The 13,282-nt window shown below is 42.8% G+C and overlaps 2 protein-coding genes and 2 non-coding genes across 8 annotated transcripts in view; 1 reads left to right on the top strand and 3 right to left on the bottom strand.

The window, feature by feature from the left end:
- Window positions 1-4,977, bottom strand: part of LOC132456376 (FERM, ARHGEF and pleckstrin domain-containing protein 1-like) — a 122,217-nt gene extending 117,240 nt beyond the window's left edge. For 2 of the 3 annotated variants that reach the window (XM_060050719.1, XM_060050720.1), the window contains exon 1: window positions 4,702-4,976. The gene's annotated coding sequence lies outside the window, so the exon portion shown is untranslated. Of the gene's footprint in view, window positions 1-4,701 lie in introns of all 3 variants that reach the window. The other variant, XM_060050721.1, reaches the window with a different exon arrangement.
- A 663-nt stretch (window positions 4,978-5,640) lies between these two features.
- Window positions 5,641-5,714, bottom strand: trnai-aau (transfer RNA isoleucine (anticodon AAU)). Its single transcript has one exon. It is a non-coding gene; the product is annotated as a tRNA-Ile (tRNA).
- A 414-nt stretch (window positions 5,715-6,128) lies between these two features.
- The window catches only part of LOC132456375 (N-chimaerin-like), a 66,608-nt gene continuing 59,454 nt past the window's right edge, over window positions 6,129-13,282 (top strand). The window contains exons 1-4 of one of the 3 annotated variants that reach the window (XM_060050716.1): window positions 6,129-6,286; window positions 6,730-6,835; window positions 7,572-7,610; window positions 8,191-8,246. In XM_060050716.1, the coding sequence (XP_059906699.1) occupies window positions 6,817-6,835; window positions 7,572-7,610; window positions 8,191-8,246 (114 nt within the window). In that variant the 5' untranslated portion in view covers window positions 6,129-6,286; window positions 6,730-6,816. Of the gene's footprint in view, window positions 6,287-6,729; window positions 6,836-6,996; window positions 7,200-7,571; window positions 7,611-8,190; window positions 8,247-13,282 lie in introns of those variants that run through there. The other 2 variants (XM_060050717.1, XM_060050718.1) reach the window with 2 other exon arrangements.
- Window positions 12,556-12,627, bottom strand: trnav-gac (transfer RNA valine (anticodon GAC)). Its single transcript has one exon. It is a non-coding gene; the product is annotated as a tRNA-Val (tRNA).

The raw sequence follows: 13,282 nt of genomic DNA, 5'->3' as shown, positions 1-13,282 counted from the left end.
GGTTGGGTATGGGATTTGCGAAACGCCAGCATATTTTGAAAACACACAACTCAAATGGTCCTACCCCATCTCCTTCAATGCTGACTCCACCCATTCCAAGTCCTGGACGCACGCGAACACAGAAGCGCGAGAGCGAGCCATTAGCTAGTTAGCTAGCTCCAATAGCTACCGCAGGATAACAACAAACAGAAGCTTGCTCTGGGTCACGAGCTTGGAGTACGTGCACGAAGGGGTCACGCGAGGGAGAGTGCAGTACGACCGTTTGATTGACGTACTTACTGTCCAATGCCACTCGGTGGTTCTGGAAATCATTGGCTAGAGCTTTTCGATCCACAGATGATTGACTTGTTTAATTTTTATGTCAGTACTTCTAACTCAGTGGCTGTAAGTGGGTTATAATAAGGATTTCAAGTAATTTTGCAAAAATGGCCAAAAAAGAGAATTCCATACCCAACCTTTAACTTGCTCTCCGAGAGAAGAGAACACAGCGCGCTGATCAATTGCAAATATATCCATTTTGTGTGATTTTGCAGAAGAAAATGGTTGTTCTACAGTTTTTAGTAACTCTTAAATAGCTTTTATATGAACAAACCCTAAAAAAAATGCACACAACCAGAAATCATCTCAGCCAAAGTATTATTTTTAGTTGCCCCGGGCAAGCGGGCAACCGTTAGCGTCAACCCCTGAACACGGGAGATTTTCCAGCAGGTCCATCATCCGACGGGGAACACCAGCAACTTGTAAAGGCCCATTCACACCCTACGGTAAATACGGATACGGACCATTTCGTCCGGTCCCGGAGGTGTTTCGTCCTTCAATGGGTCGTTAATTTGTGAAACGACAGTCAGTGCCCTCTAGAGGATTTATTGCGCAACATCCATAACAACGCTGAAACCAGACAGAGGTATGAAGGGTAGTTCTGGAGGCAACGTTTTGGGGCGACGGACGAATTTCGTCCGGATCCGGAGATCAATGGGGATCAGTCGGAGATCAATCCATCGACAATCGCAAACATGACATCTGTAGAGATGATTTTGCTTTGTGTCATCCGTAATCGGCAAAAAATTTGCAAAAAGTGTAGCCCTAGGCGGTGGTGGCATGTGACACCCCTCACCAACCCGCAGATTATCTCCTCAAAATGTTGTTAAATGACCCTCATTCTCGTCACTCATTGCCAAAGCAGGGGATCAATAAAATTGAAAGGTCAGGTATATAGTATAATATAAATATAAAACATATCAGATATTATACTACTCTATCTATTTTCGCGAATGGTCTGACTTTTGACTCTATACTGCCGCCTCGATTTCCGGTGGTATTGCTTCGTTTCTCCCGGAGCACTCCGGATTCGTAAGCTCAGAGGCGACGGACCCATTGACGGACGAAACACCTCCGGGACCGGACGAAACGGTCCGTATCCGTATTTACCGTAGGGTGTGAATGGGCCTTAACGCTTCGTGCCCACTGCCTCGGTCCTGGACAGATCCCCATTGACTATGAATGGGGACGGACGCGCAATGCATTGTGGATCCGTGCGCTGAAGGCTCCGTCAAAAAGTTTAAAAATGTCAAACTTTTTCGGCAGTGACGGATCCGTCATCCAATCAGATCACGTATGCAAATTTAAGCACTGTGACACTACTCAGACTCTGACGACCCTGGAAACCTCCCCCATCCGTCAGCCACGCCTTCTGAGTCCTTTGACTGACGGTGCAGTGGGCATGAGGCGTTACATTTACATTCAGCAGCCAATTTTATCTAAAGCGATGCCTCGTGCCCACTGCACCGTCAGTCAATTGACGTCGGAAGGCGTGGCTGACGGATGGGGGAGCTTTCCAGGGTCGAAACGCACCATCAGAGCCCGAGTAGTGTCTCAGTGCTTAAATTTGCATACGCAATCTGATTGGATGACGGACCCGTCGCTGCCGAAAAAGTTCATTTTTCAACTTTTTGATGGAGCCGAAGGCTCCAACGGAGCCCACGGATCCACAATGCATTGCGCATCCGTCCCCATTTAAACTCAATGGGGATCAGTCAATGGACGGATGCAGTGGGCACGAGGCGTATACAGCCAGCTCAACGGGGGCAGTTAGGGTGAGGTGTTTTGCTCAGGGACACCTCGACACTCAGATAGGAGGAGCCGGGGATCAAACTAGCAACCTAGAGGTTACAAGTCAAACCCGCTCTACCTCCTCAGCTACTTTTTCTTCTATATGATTTTTATCATATCTGTCGCGGTGATCCATGTGATGGGCCCCCCCTAGGGCCAGGGGCCGGAGATTAGCATCCTCTGCATCAGTCCCAAACTAATCAATCATAAATTAATTAATGTTATTTTTCGGTGCTTGAAATTGTGTTCCCAGAACATAGTTTACATTACAATGCATCGATAGCATGCTTATTACTCGATCCCAACAAGCGTTCAAAAGCAGGAACTGCTTGGTGTGATGCCTAAACAGGGAGGAGGACAGATCACCCAAGATGTTCCATTAACCCCCAGAACAACACAAATTCACACCAGACGTGTGGATTCCTGGAGCCTGAAAGCCCCCTCTGTCTACAGATCTCCAGAGTGCTGCTGGGAGCATGAGGTCAAATGTATAATATCAAGGTGTTCTCCCGTCGTGTACTGACACGGAAAAAATCTTAATATTTCAAGTGCGTCGTCTAAAAAAAAATCAAAGATCTGACAATGCAGCCATTTCTTCCATTATTAAATGAATCCAGCAAGGAGGAAAAGGAGCTTTTCTAGTCAAATATTGATTGGGCTGTCTGTGCTCACACACACACGCACGCACACGCTGTTTGAATGGAGGGTCCAAACCCTCCCGTCCTCCTCTCCTCTCTTTTCTATCAGTGGTTTTGGCAACTATAAACAGAGTCCAGACCCACATGAACGCCAGGCTTTTCTTCTCCCAACGAGAAGTAGAGAGCCAAACTTCCATGGCCTCCTCTTCTGTAGGGGCCGGGGGATCGAGAGGGCGAGAAACAGAGACAGAGAGAGAAAGAGACCAAGAGGACCAGCGAGCAAGGCGGTCACAGAGGCACAAAGGAAGCGACTGTGGGAGTGTACTTCTAATTCTGGGGGACTGAGGGTTCTCAATAGGGCTTTGAAGTGCCTGTTTGCCTGAATGTTTCCCAAGATTTTTAGCAATGGAGAGGCGGGGGGAGGGGGGGTTCAGTGCATGAGAAGAGGATGCACGTGTGTGTGTGTGTGTGTGTGTGTGTGTGTGTGTGTGTGTGGTGTGTGGCGCACAGATAGCTGAGAGAACCGTGGGCATGAATATATGTTTTTTGTACACACAGCTTATGCATGAGATGTGTTTTCAGTCATTATGTCTGGAGAATCAAGAAGGCACAACACAAAAAAACAAAAAAAAGATTATTTTCTTTTACCATGTCGAAATATTTCCAAATTTTGTTATTCTACATTGAACAGAAAGAGGGCATGTCACTGAAACAGCAAAAGCAAGAGGCCATGACATAATCAGCAAAAGATATGCTGACTACTATTTTTATCAAGGTAACACACTCGGCTCAAAAAACATTTGTATTAATACACTGTGTCAAGGGAACGCCTGGGTTTGTGTGCGTACGTGCTTGTGTGTGCGCGCGCTTGTGTGTGTCCTTGAAGAAGAGGCAGACTGAGGACGAGGCCTGTTAAGGGCCATCCTATTGATGACAACAGCTACATGCATTTAATGTATCAACACATCAATGGATTACACCGGGAAGCAACTAATCAGCGGCAGCCCACCCACTGTTCCTCATGTTCTGGTCTGTTTAAGTGTCCCTGGGCAAGGCACCAAAACACAATCCTTCTCCATCTGGTAAATGGGTGGAGGGGCCCTGGGTGACCCCTTCCTTCTGACCTGTGGAGGAGGGGGGACTGGCCATAGGGGCTTTCCCCTTCACTGAGGATCAATAACAGAGCCACACAAAAGGAAACCATGAATAAAGACTGGTTTGTCATCTGTTGTCCCCTGTAGTGGACTCCTATGCACTCAACCCCAACACCTTGGATAGAGTGAAAGTTTAGAGATATAGGCCTAGGCCCTCTGACTGCAGAATCGACAACAATAAGTCACTTTAAACCTGAGTGACTGCAAACATACGCACATAGACATAAATTACAAGCAAGGGGGATATCATACATAAGTAACCAATGCAGGGATACGTTGCCAAACAGTGCGTAGCTCAAAGCAAGCTGACTGAATGTAGGTTAACCTTAGATTAATCCTTTCGGGTCGGAGTGAAGGGATGTCAGTGGGTTAAAGACACACGCACAGAACAAACCCGGTGGCTGCGTAGGGGAAGGCAGTAAGCAGGGTATCACAATATAAAAGTTGTGTTTCCAAGTAAAAACAAGATCACAGATATTCCATACCATGTGGTGAAACAGATATGTGTCTAAATCAATCCCATTCTTGAATGTAGCAGGCTATCTGACCGGTGTGGGCTGACGTCGTGCATAACTAACTAAAAACCAACGCACAAAGGCGATTAAAAAAAGGTTTTGCATTGAGGCTTCAGTTTCACCTCACACACATACGTGCCTTGAAATCGTCTCAGTCCCATGGGAGAAAGAGGGCTGTCGGAAAACAGTAGGACAATACGATAGCAGCACTTTAAACCATTAAAATCATGCATCATTCAACCACCATTGACTCGCTCTCTAATCCGGATAGCTCGGTTTCCTTACCCCCCTCTCCGTCCGGATCTCTGCAGATCGTCCCACACGTACGGTGTTGTAATTCTCTCCCCTTTACAATCCTACAAGTTGATTCGGTAACAATCCAAGCCAGATCTTAGGGTGTTCTTCTCAGGTAGGACGTGGCGTCTGCACGGAAAAGGAAGAAGCCATGGCCGAGGAGGATCAGCGTGTGTGGGTCGCGCCTCTTATCTACACTGAAGCCAATTTAAAGGGAAACCGTGTGTACGGGGATTGAGACAATAAAAAAAGCAATGCGGCTCCCTTAACGCTAGGGATCCCGGAGGTAGGGCACAGTGGCTGGTGATCGGGTGGGAAAAAGAAGTGAAGAGCGCCACCTTGGGTGAGCTGGGTGAGATGCCATCATATGAATGCACAATGCACAACTTTTATTACATCATATTGTACAAATACACAAGAGTAAAATTATTAGGCTTGGTTCCTCAACAGCCACACAGCAGCAACTACACTACAATTCAAAGTAAATAAAGATAAGTAAAAATAAAAATATGCAAAAAATAAGTAAAAAAATAAGTAGCAGCATAGATAACAATAATAAATTATAACAAAACAATAAAGTAAGTTATAATAAGAGAAACGAATACAGTGGTAATACGTTTATTATAAGTAATGCGGTGTAGTAAAGTTTTAGGTGTAGTGTCCTGTCCAGTTGTAGTACCAGCCACGGTTGATTCTGCAAAAATGCTGGGCAAATTACATAAAATAAATATGTTTTTTGTATATAATTTGAATGCACAAGGGGTGGCTACTGGCTAGTGGTGGTGGCAATCGCTCTGGTATGTTACACTTACTGTGACACAAGAGTCAATACAGACCAGCCTTCCCACACGACCATAAACATGTGGTTTCGATATTGTTATGCTGTTGTAGCGACTGACTGAAAATGGAAACAAATAATATAAAAGAGTATGGCCAGTACGGGTATCGAACCCGCGACCTTCGCGTTATTAGCACGACGCTCTAACCAACTGAGCTAACCGGCCACTGATTTCCACACTAGGTTTATAAAGGATTTCAACAATTTCAACAATTTAATGACACAACCACCAACTGAATCCTGATTAACCAGTATCACTTCCCGCTCCAAATCCAAATAGCCCCGGTTGCCATAGTTGCCATCCAACACCGTGGGGCGTGAGCTGGGAAAGAGACCGCCGCTGTTCACGTGACCAAGCATCAAGATGGCGTCGGTAGGAATGGACATATATATATATATATATATATATATATATATATACATATATATATATATATATATATATATATATATATACATATATACATACATATATACATATATACATATATATATATATATATATTAGTTAATATATATATCTATGGGAATGGATGGGAGTGTGTGACAGTGTTGCCAGATTTCTGGCTGCAGACAGCGTTGCCAGATTGAGCGGGAAATCTGGACCAATCTGGCAACACTGCTGCTTGAGCAAGATGAGCTAACGTTAGCTAATTACTGAGGGACAACATCATCTCAAATGGTCATTCAAACTTTAGGATAATACACTATACGTTGTTCACATGCCGGGACAAACTAGTGAGTTTCATCGCTTAATCCTTTTTTGAACCATTTGTAACGATGATGTTGCCTGTTTTTTTATTTACCAAAGACGTGATGTGATGAGCGAAAGTAGTTGGTTTCTGAAAATCAATTCCGCTATCGCCTTTCCCATCACGTCTCCTGATGTTAAACTTGGTCTTGAAGTCATTTCTCGCGTTTCATTCTGTGTATAAGCACGTTGCAAACACGTTACAGCCACAGCGAGTAGTTGGTGACTGTACCCGAACCTCGTGTCTTTCCTTGGTTCTGGACCCGATAACCATCCCTTTACCTTGTGTCTTTCCTAGGTCCTGGACCCGATAACCAACCATTTACCTTGTGTCTTTCTTAGGTTTTTGTCTCGATAACCAACCATTTACCTTGTGTCTTTCCTAGGTTTGGGTCTCAATAATCAACCCTTTACCTTGTGTCGTTCCTAGGTTTTGGACTCGATAATCAACCCTGTACTTTGTGGTGAACTGGCGTCTCTAAACTACTCTTCGCTGTCATCGTATCACAGCATCAAGATGGCCCTGAATGTCTTTGGTAAGCGCGTTTTTTGGGTGGATGGTCTGAGTCCGCCTGTTTCAGACCACTATCTTTTTGTTTATATGTTGGCAAATTAAAGTCAATACTGTGCTAGTTAGGTTGAGGTAGGATGTGTGTGTGTGTGTGTGTGTGTGTGTGTGTGTGTGTGTGTGTGTGTGTGTGTGTGTGTGTGTGTGTGTGTGTGTGTGTGTGTGTGTGTGTGTGTGTGTGTGTGTGTGTGTGTGTGTGTGTGTGTTTCAACCTTTGCCCAGAAGGGTTGGATATTCGGAAGACACAATGAAGTTGGAAGACATGCCAGTCTGGGCAGGAAGTGCTGTATTAGTGTAACTGTGCCGTACATCCAGCCCTCTTTACTCAGGAGGTACGGGCTGCAAGGCCAAGGATAATAAGCAGCCCATTCATAGTTTCTAGGCTTGTGTAAACAAAGCCAGCATTTCCTGTAATATGTTTTTTGAAGGACCCAATTATTGTTTTCTATTTCCAGGCAAAGTTTCAGCCATGTATTGCATGTCTCAATTTACCTTTCTTCTCCCGAAGGCCACGGTTGTCAGATTTCAGATTTATTCTTTCCTTTACCACAGCAAAATAGATTCTGATATACACAGACAAAAAACAAACCTCCACCACCTAATATAAAACCCTGTAACCTACCCAGCCTAGGCCACAAGGCAGAACGGGGGTGAAGACAGGCACACATTGTGGGGAAACAATAATGCCTTTCTGTTTTTTTCAGATCATGATGAATACAGACCACCAGTCTGGAAGTCCTACTGTGAGTACAGTTGACTGCATACGTTTACTACTTCTCTTTTTAATCAATAATAACAATTAATTATACGTATTTATTAACTGCTTTTCATATAGGACATTGCAAAAGGGCTGAACCAGGGCATACAAGTAGAGCAAAAAGTTAACTAGATACTAACTGAATATCTTCCCATATAAAAGGCTATTTAGGCCCTTACTAACTATATAATTCCATGCACGATAATGGCTGATTCTCAATGAGAATGAGTCGACATAATTAGTATAGATATTTTCAGCCCATAAGTACATTCAATTTGTCTGCTTCAATCATTGCAACTTGTGAAGTATTCGTGGTGAAAACAAAATCCCTTCCCATAATGCATTTCACTGTATCCGTTTATCTCTTGCTATTTTTGAAGCTCATTAATAATTTATTATTGTGAGTCGTATTGGGACACCTGTCGATGATGTGCTCGCTGAGTATCTTTAACATCTATTTCATACCCTTGTACAGTTGTATTTTGTGTATTTTCTTTTGACTGCACCAAACAAAAATGATATAGTAAAGTGAGCTGAAAATAAATCAGATTATTTCCATGTCTTAGTGTACCAGCTCCAGCAGGAGGCGCCACACCCACGAAGACTCACGTGCATCTGTGAGGTGAGATCCACAGTGAGCACGAACATGCATGTGAACAGTCAGGCACACACGTGTATGTGAACAGGCACAAGCATTCATATGAATTAGGCAGTGGTGGGCTGTCAGGGCCAACAAGGCCTTCTCTGCGGGCCTAAGCACTATCAAAGCATCTATAGCTACCGGCACAAACTAAAATAAAGCGAATAATAAATAAATAAAGCGATTCCCTGAAGCGAATTAAAACTTACTCCAGAAACACGACTGGACAGACTCGACTTTCAGCATTAGCCTCCCTGGCGATAGAAAGGGACTTATTGTTTGGAACTGAAACACACAGATAAACTGTACAACTGAGTAATCAAACTCTTCTTGTGGAAAGAAAGGAGGATGGACTTTGCGTACAAATAATCAGTAGTTTTGGTGAATAATGCATTTTATTTAAACGTTTTAATATTTTTGTCATTTAATTAGGTTAATACTGATGTTTCTGCTATCGATGATGTATGTATGGCAGCTGTGGCTACAGTGAAAATAGATTTGTTGAATGGTGCTAAGTGGGTTTCTTGCTTTAGTAATGGCATCCTTTCTTGCTACATGAGATACCTGTCTGTGATGCAACGCCCTGTTATACTGCATTTCTGTTAGGAATGCGCGATATAAACGATATAAACGATAAAAAATGGCCTACGATAGAGATTTTAGTTATATTGCTCAATCGCGATAATGTATGTTTGACGCGATCTATCCATGACTCGCGAAATATAAAGAGCCACGAGCTGCAACCGTCTGCAACGCATCGTCCGCGACCCACGAATTTTAAAAAGAGCCACGAGCTGCAACCAGCTGCATCGCATCATCCGCGACACGCGAAATTTAAAGAGCCACGAGCTGCAACCGGCTGCAACGCATCGTCCACGACCCGCGGAATTTAAAGAGCCACGAGCTGCAACCGGCTGCAACGCATCGTCCGCGGAATGTAAAGAGCCATGAGCTCCAACCGGCTTCAACGCATCATCGTCATCTAAGTAAATATGGCTGAAAGCGAAACGGAGGAGCTGGTGATTGCTCTCATTTCATGTTCATTTCAAAATTATATGCGTTCATTTTCCACTTATTGTTTTATGTTTTAATAGCAAGTATCTGTGCACACACTTGGAAGATTTTTCTTTATTTAAAATAGCCATGCCTAATACTGGACGTATTTCCCTAATTCACAGTATCCGTTTCTTTATTAACAAGACACCACCAATTTTTATTTCATTAAGAGAAGTATACGTCATTACACAGAATATTTTTTCTTTTTTAAAGTCTCTGCAGCTACAACATTATGTTGTATGATTAGTTTTGCACAATAAATGTTCTCAAAACGACATACATTTAGCAGTTTAGCTTTCCTTAGAGTCTATGTAACCTGTTCTGAAATGGTTCTATTATGATTTATATATCGTGATATATATCGTTATCGTAATAGGTTGCATGTATATCGCAATATGGATTTTAGGCCATATCGCCCATCCCTAATTTCTGTGTAATATTGATGGTTTCTATAGCCGTGGAGTCATAATGATGGCATTAAGAGGTGGATTAATTCATGTAGGACACCAGTGAAGGCCTAGGTGTGAAATACACGGCCCACCGCTGGAACTAGGGATGGGCACTGATAATCCATTATTCGAAATGACGCGGGTATTCGACTTTAGCTGGAGCAGATATTTTCGCGTTTGGTGTGAACACACAGTTATGGCTGCGGCACGGAACGGCTGCGACTCTGCCCTGCTTGCATTTCCACCGGGCACGTTACGGCAGCGCAGCGCTGCCTTGCGAGCCAGCCGTATTCACGCGAGATCACGATATCACGCGATAATCCTAAACCTAATGTACTCACCTTCCACTCCCAAAACTACCGCAATTAAATGCCAGGCTTTGTCCTTTCTGACATTGTTCTTATAAAAAGGATGATTTGAGACCCTTTGATTGATTGACTGCTGACCTGGTGCCACCGGTCATGACGTAATAATGTTGATGTGAAGTTGTGATAGGCTACATGAGCTGAGTATTGTGTTTTATTTAGAAAATTGACCGGATGCTCTATGGCTTTTACTTTTTCACTTCCTGCCCTGCTCGATCTGCTCTGTTGAAATTTACGCGGTTCAGCAACGGCTTGCAGCAAAAATAGAAATGCTACGGAATGATAGTGCTGCGGCACGGCGAGCCGCTCCTGGGACGCTGCTGAGACCTTACGCAGCCGCGCCCTGTGGAAATGGTCTCATTGATTAGAGTGGAACCTATCTGCTGCGGTGACCGCGGCCAAGACGTGCCGCAGCCGTAACGCTGCCGTAACGCGTCCGGTGGAATCAGGCCTTTATGTGTTACGTTAACTGGAAATGTTTTCGACATACTGTATTTCCGTCTTACACATAAGATATTTTTGTTGCTTGTTCTGTTCAATGCACATCATGCGTAATGCGAGGCAGGCCCATGCGCTGCAAGTGGAGTTCTGTTGATATCCAAGCTGTTTGCTCTTTTGCTTCAGTTACTTTAATCTATTGAGTTTGTGCCTTTTAAAATAATTTTGATCAAATTTCAGTTTCTGCCTTAAAGGGGACATATTATGAAAACTATGAAAAAAACTATGAAAACTACACTTTTCCTGGGATTTGGTGTTGTTTTGGGTCTCTGGTGCTCCCACACGCATGCAAACTTAGAAAAAAGTCTGTACATGATTTTTTTGAGTGAGATATGCATTTCTGAAAGTACCCCGCCTACATCTACCAAACGAGTGAGTCAGTTTCGGCGCCCCCTCGGTTAAAAATCGGTCTCGCGAGATTTGTGAGCTATCCAAACTTCTATTTGTGGCCTGTAGGGGCAGTAATGCGCCTTTGCTATGTCAAGCCTGCCAGAACCTAACGAAGGAGAAGGAGGAGGAGAAGGAGGGGAAGCAGGGGAAGCAGCCATAGGCAGCCAGAATGACATCGGAAAATACCCGTATTAACGTGGAAGATGCCCGCGCCACTTTTAAATGATTTGTTTGGCAGCATTTTGGGTACCTGGCGGAAATGATGAATGGCAGTAGAGTGACTGATAAGACACGGACAATACCAAGTTGTCAGTGACATACTTGGTCGGACTGTGTTTGCACTATTTGCACTCTGTATTGATGGAGTAGAACTTTGATTTGGTTTTGCACATAATATTGTTTGCACTTGAAAAAAAAGAGAATTATTTAATTTAATTTATTTTACTTATACATTTTAGTTTTAGTTTCAATTTCATGAATGTTAAGAGTTATAATAAAACATTTTAAAATGCATGTGCAACTCGGTTAAATAAAAGTCTGTTGGTCCAGTCATATATTTTGTCATTGTCGTTTTCTTAAAATCTCGTCTCGTCTCGTTCTCGTGAACCGAAAATCGTGTCTCGTCTCGTGAGCTGAGTGTATCGTCACACCCCTAATTATAATACATAGAGCTCCAGGAGTCCGCAGACGGCAACCATCCCTCCTCCCCCATGCTGTGGTTCAGTCTGACAGCTTTTTTCTGGAACTCAAATACTATGTTTACTTGTTGAGAAAACACCATAATATGTCTCCTTTAAGTATGCAATACTACATATTTTTGTCAAAAACAATGGTTTAGTTTAAACTCGTTTCGATTCACATTACTGATTTCCAGTGTTTATTTCCTTCTAAAATGCCCAATAAATTGAACAATTTGGATTTGCGTTACACTTTTTTCTTTTTTTTCGCGAATATTCAAATATTGATATGCCTTTAAATGCACATCCCTAATATGAACAGGCACACATATGCATGTGAACAGGCACACACTTGCACACGCACGTATGTAAGCATGCACACACATGTATGTGAACATGCACTCAAACCTCTGGCTCCAAACTGATACAGTGTATGATTTCTAAATAGTGGAAATAAACGGATAATGTGGTGGTTATTTGCTCATCAAAATAAATGCTGGCTGTAAAAGATCTGGGTCAGGCCAAACATTTGTCATGACTGGCTGATTCTCTCACTCGCCGTGTGGTGCTTTAAAACATCAGAGATACGCGACAAACCGCTGTAGGAAACATGCAGGGCCGTGAGGAGGTCATGTTTGGTTTGTGCGGTCGCGTGCAGTTCAGGCACAGCGACTTTGAATTTGTTTTATCCTAAATATTGTATCTATCCGGTGAAACCCTCATAGTAGACATTTCTGGAGTACTCTGTATGATTTTGTTTTACAGAATGAATAGCTTTTTTGTGTCAAGTACTAAGGGGCTTGGAATACCTTTGATATATTTCAATGTCGGGGAGACTGGCTGGAAAAATGTGACTCTCCCCGTCGGGAATTTGAACCCCGGTCTCCCGCGTGTCAGGCGGGGATACTGACCACTATACTAACGAGGAGATGTGTGAAAGGTGTCTTTGGCATCAAATCAATTCTATAGGCTGGATAAAGGGGTGGGAAAAATTATAAATTCTTCGATGAATCGTGATTCTTTCTAGAACGATTCCGTCTCGATAATCATTAATAATCAGAATTTCAATAATAAAAAGAATAAAGAATAATTATATTTGTTCGCCTGCTGCAACCTTCTGTTTGCCAGAGTGGGATAATTTTTGTAATTTTAAAATTATTTAATTTATCTTGTATTGGCTAATCTATTTCAGTGTGTATTGGCTAATCTGATTTGTCTTGACACGATTGCGATTTAGCCTACGCATATCATGCCTGCAAACTCACAGCCAGACACAAGAACTCCTTCTAATTGACTAAGAGCAGCTTTTCTTTAATAACAGAATAGAAAGATTAGAAAGAAAAGAAAACTGAATCTGTTTTATTTTGTACATACTTCTATATTGTGTTGTAATGCAAGCTGCATTGATTATTGTATTCTTCATAGAAAGTCATATTTGTGACAAAAGCTTTTTCTCTGATAAAATATTAGATAAAGTAATTCAGTTTTTCCCCTAGATTTTTTTGTAGCAGTGGTGCTGTGAGTTGGTAACCTAGCAACTAGGGCTGGGTAAAAATATCGATTCATCAATGTACTGCAATTTA

The sequence above is a fragment of the Gadus macrocephalus genome, chromosome 4 (genome assembly GCF_031168955.1).
Source record: "Gadus macrocephalus chromosome 4, ASM3116895v1".
Lineage (NCBI taxonomy): Eukaryota > Metazoa > Chordata > Actinopteri > Gadiformes > Gadidae > Gadus > Gadus macrocephalus.
The sequence above is the reverse complement of the archived record's forward strand: the minus strand, read 5'-3'. Positions and strand labels throughout refer to the sequence as shown.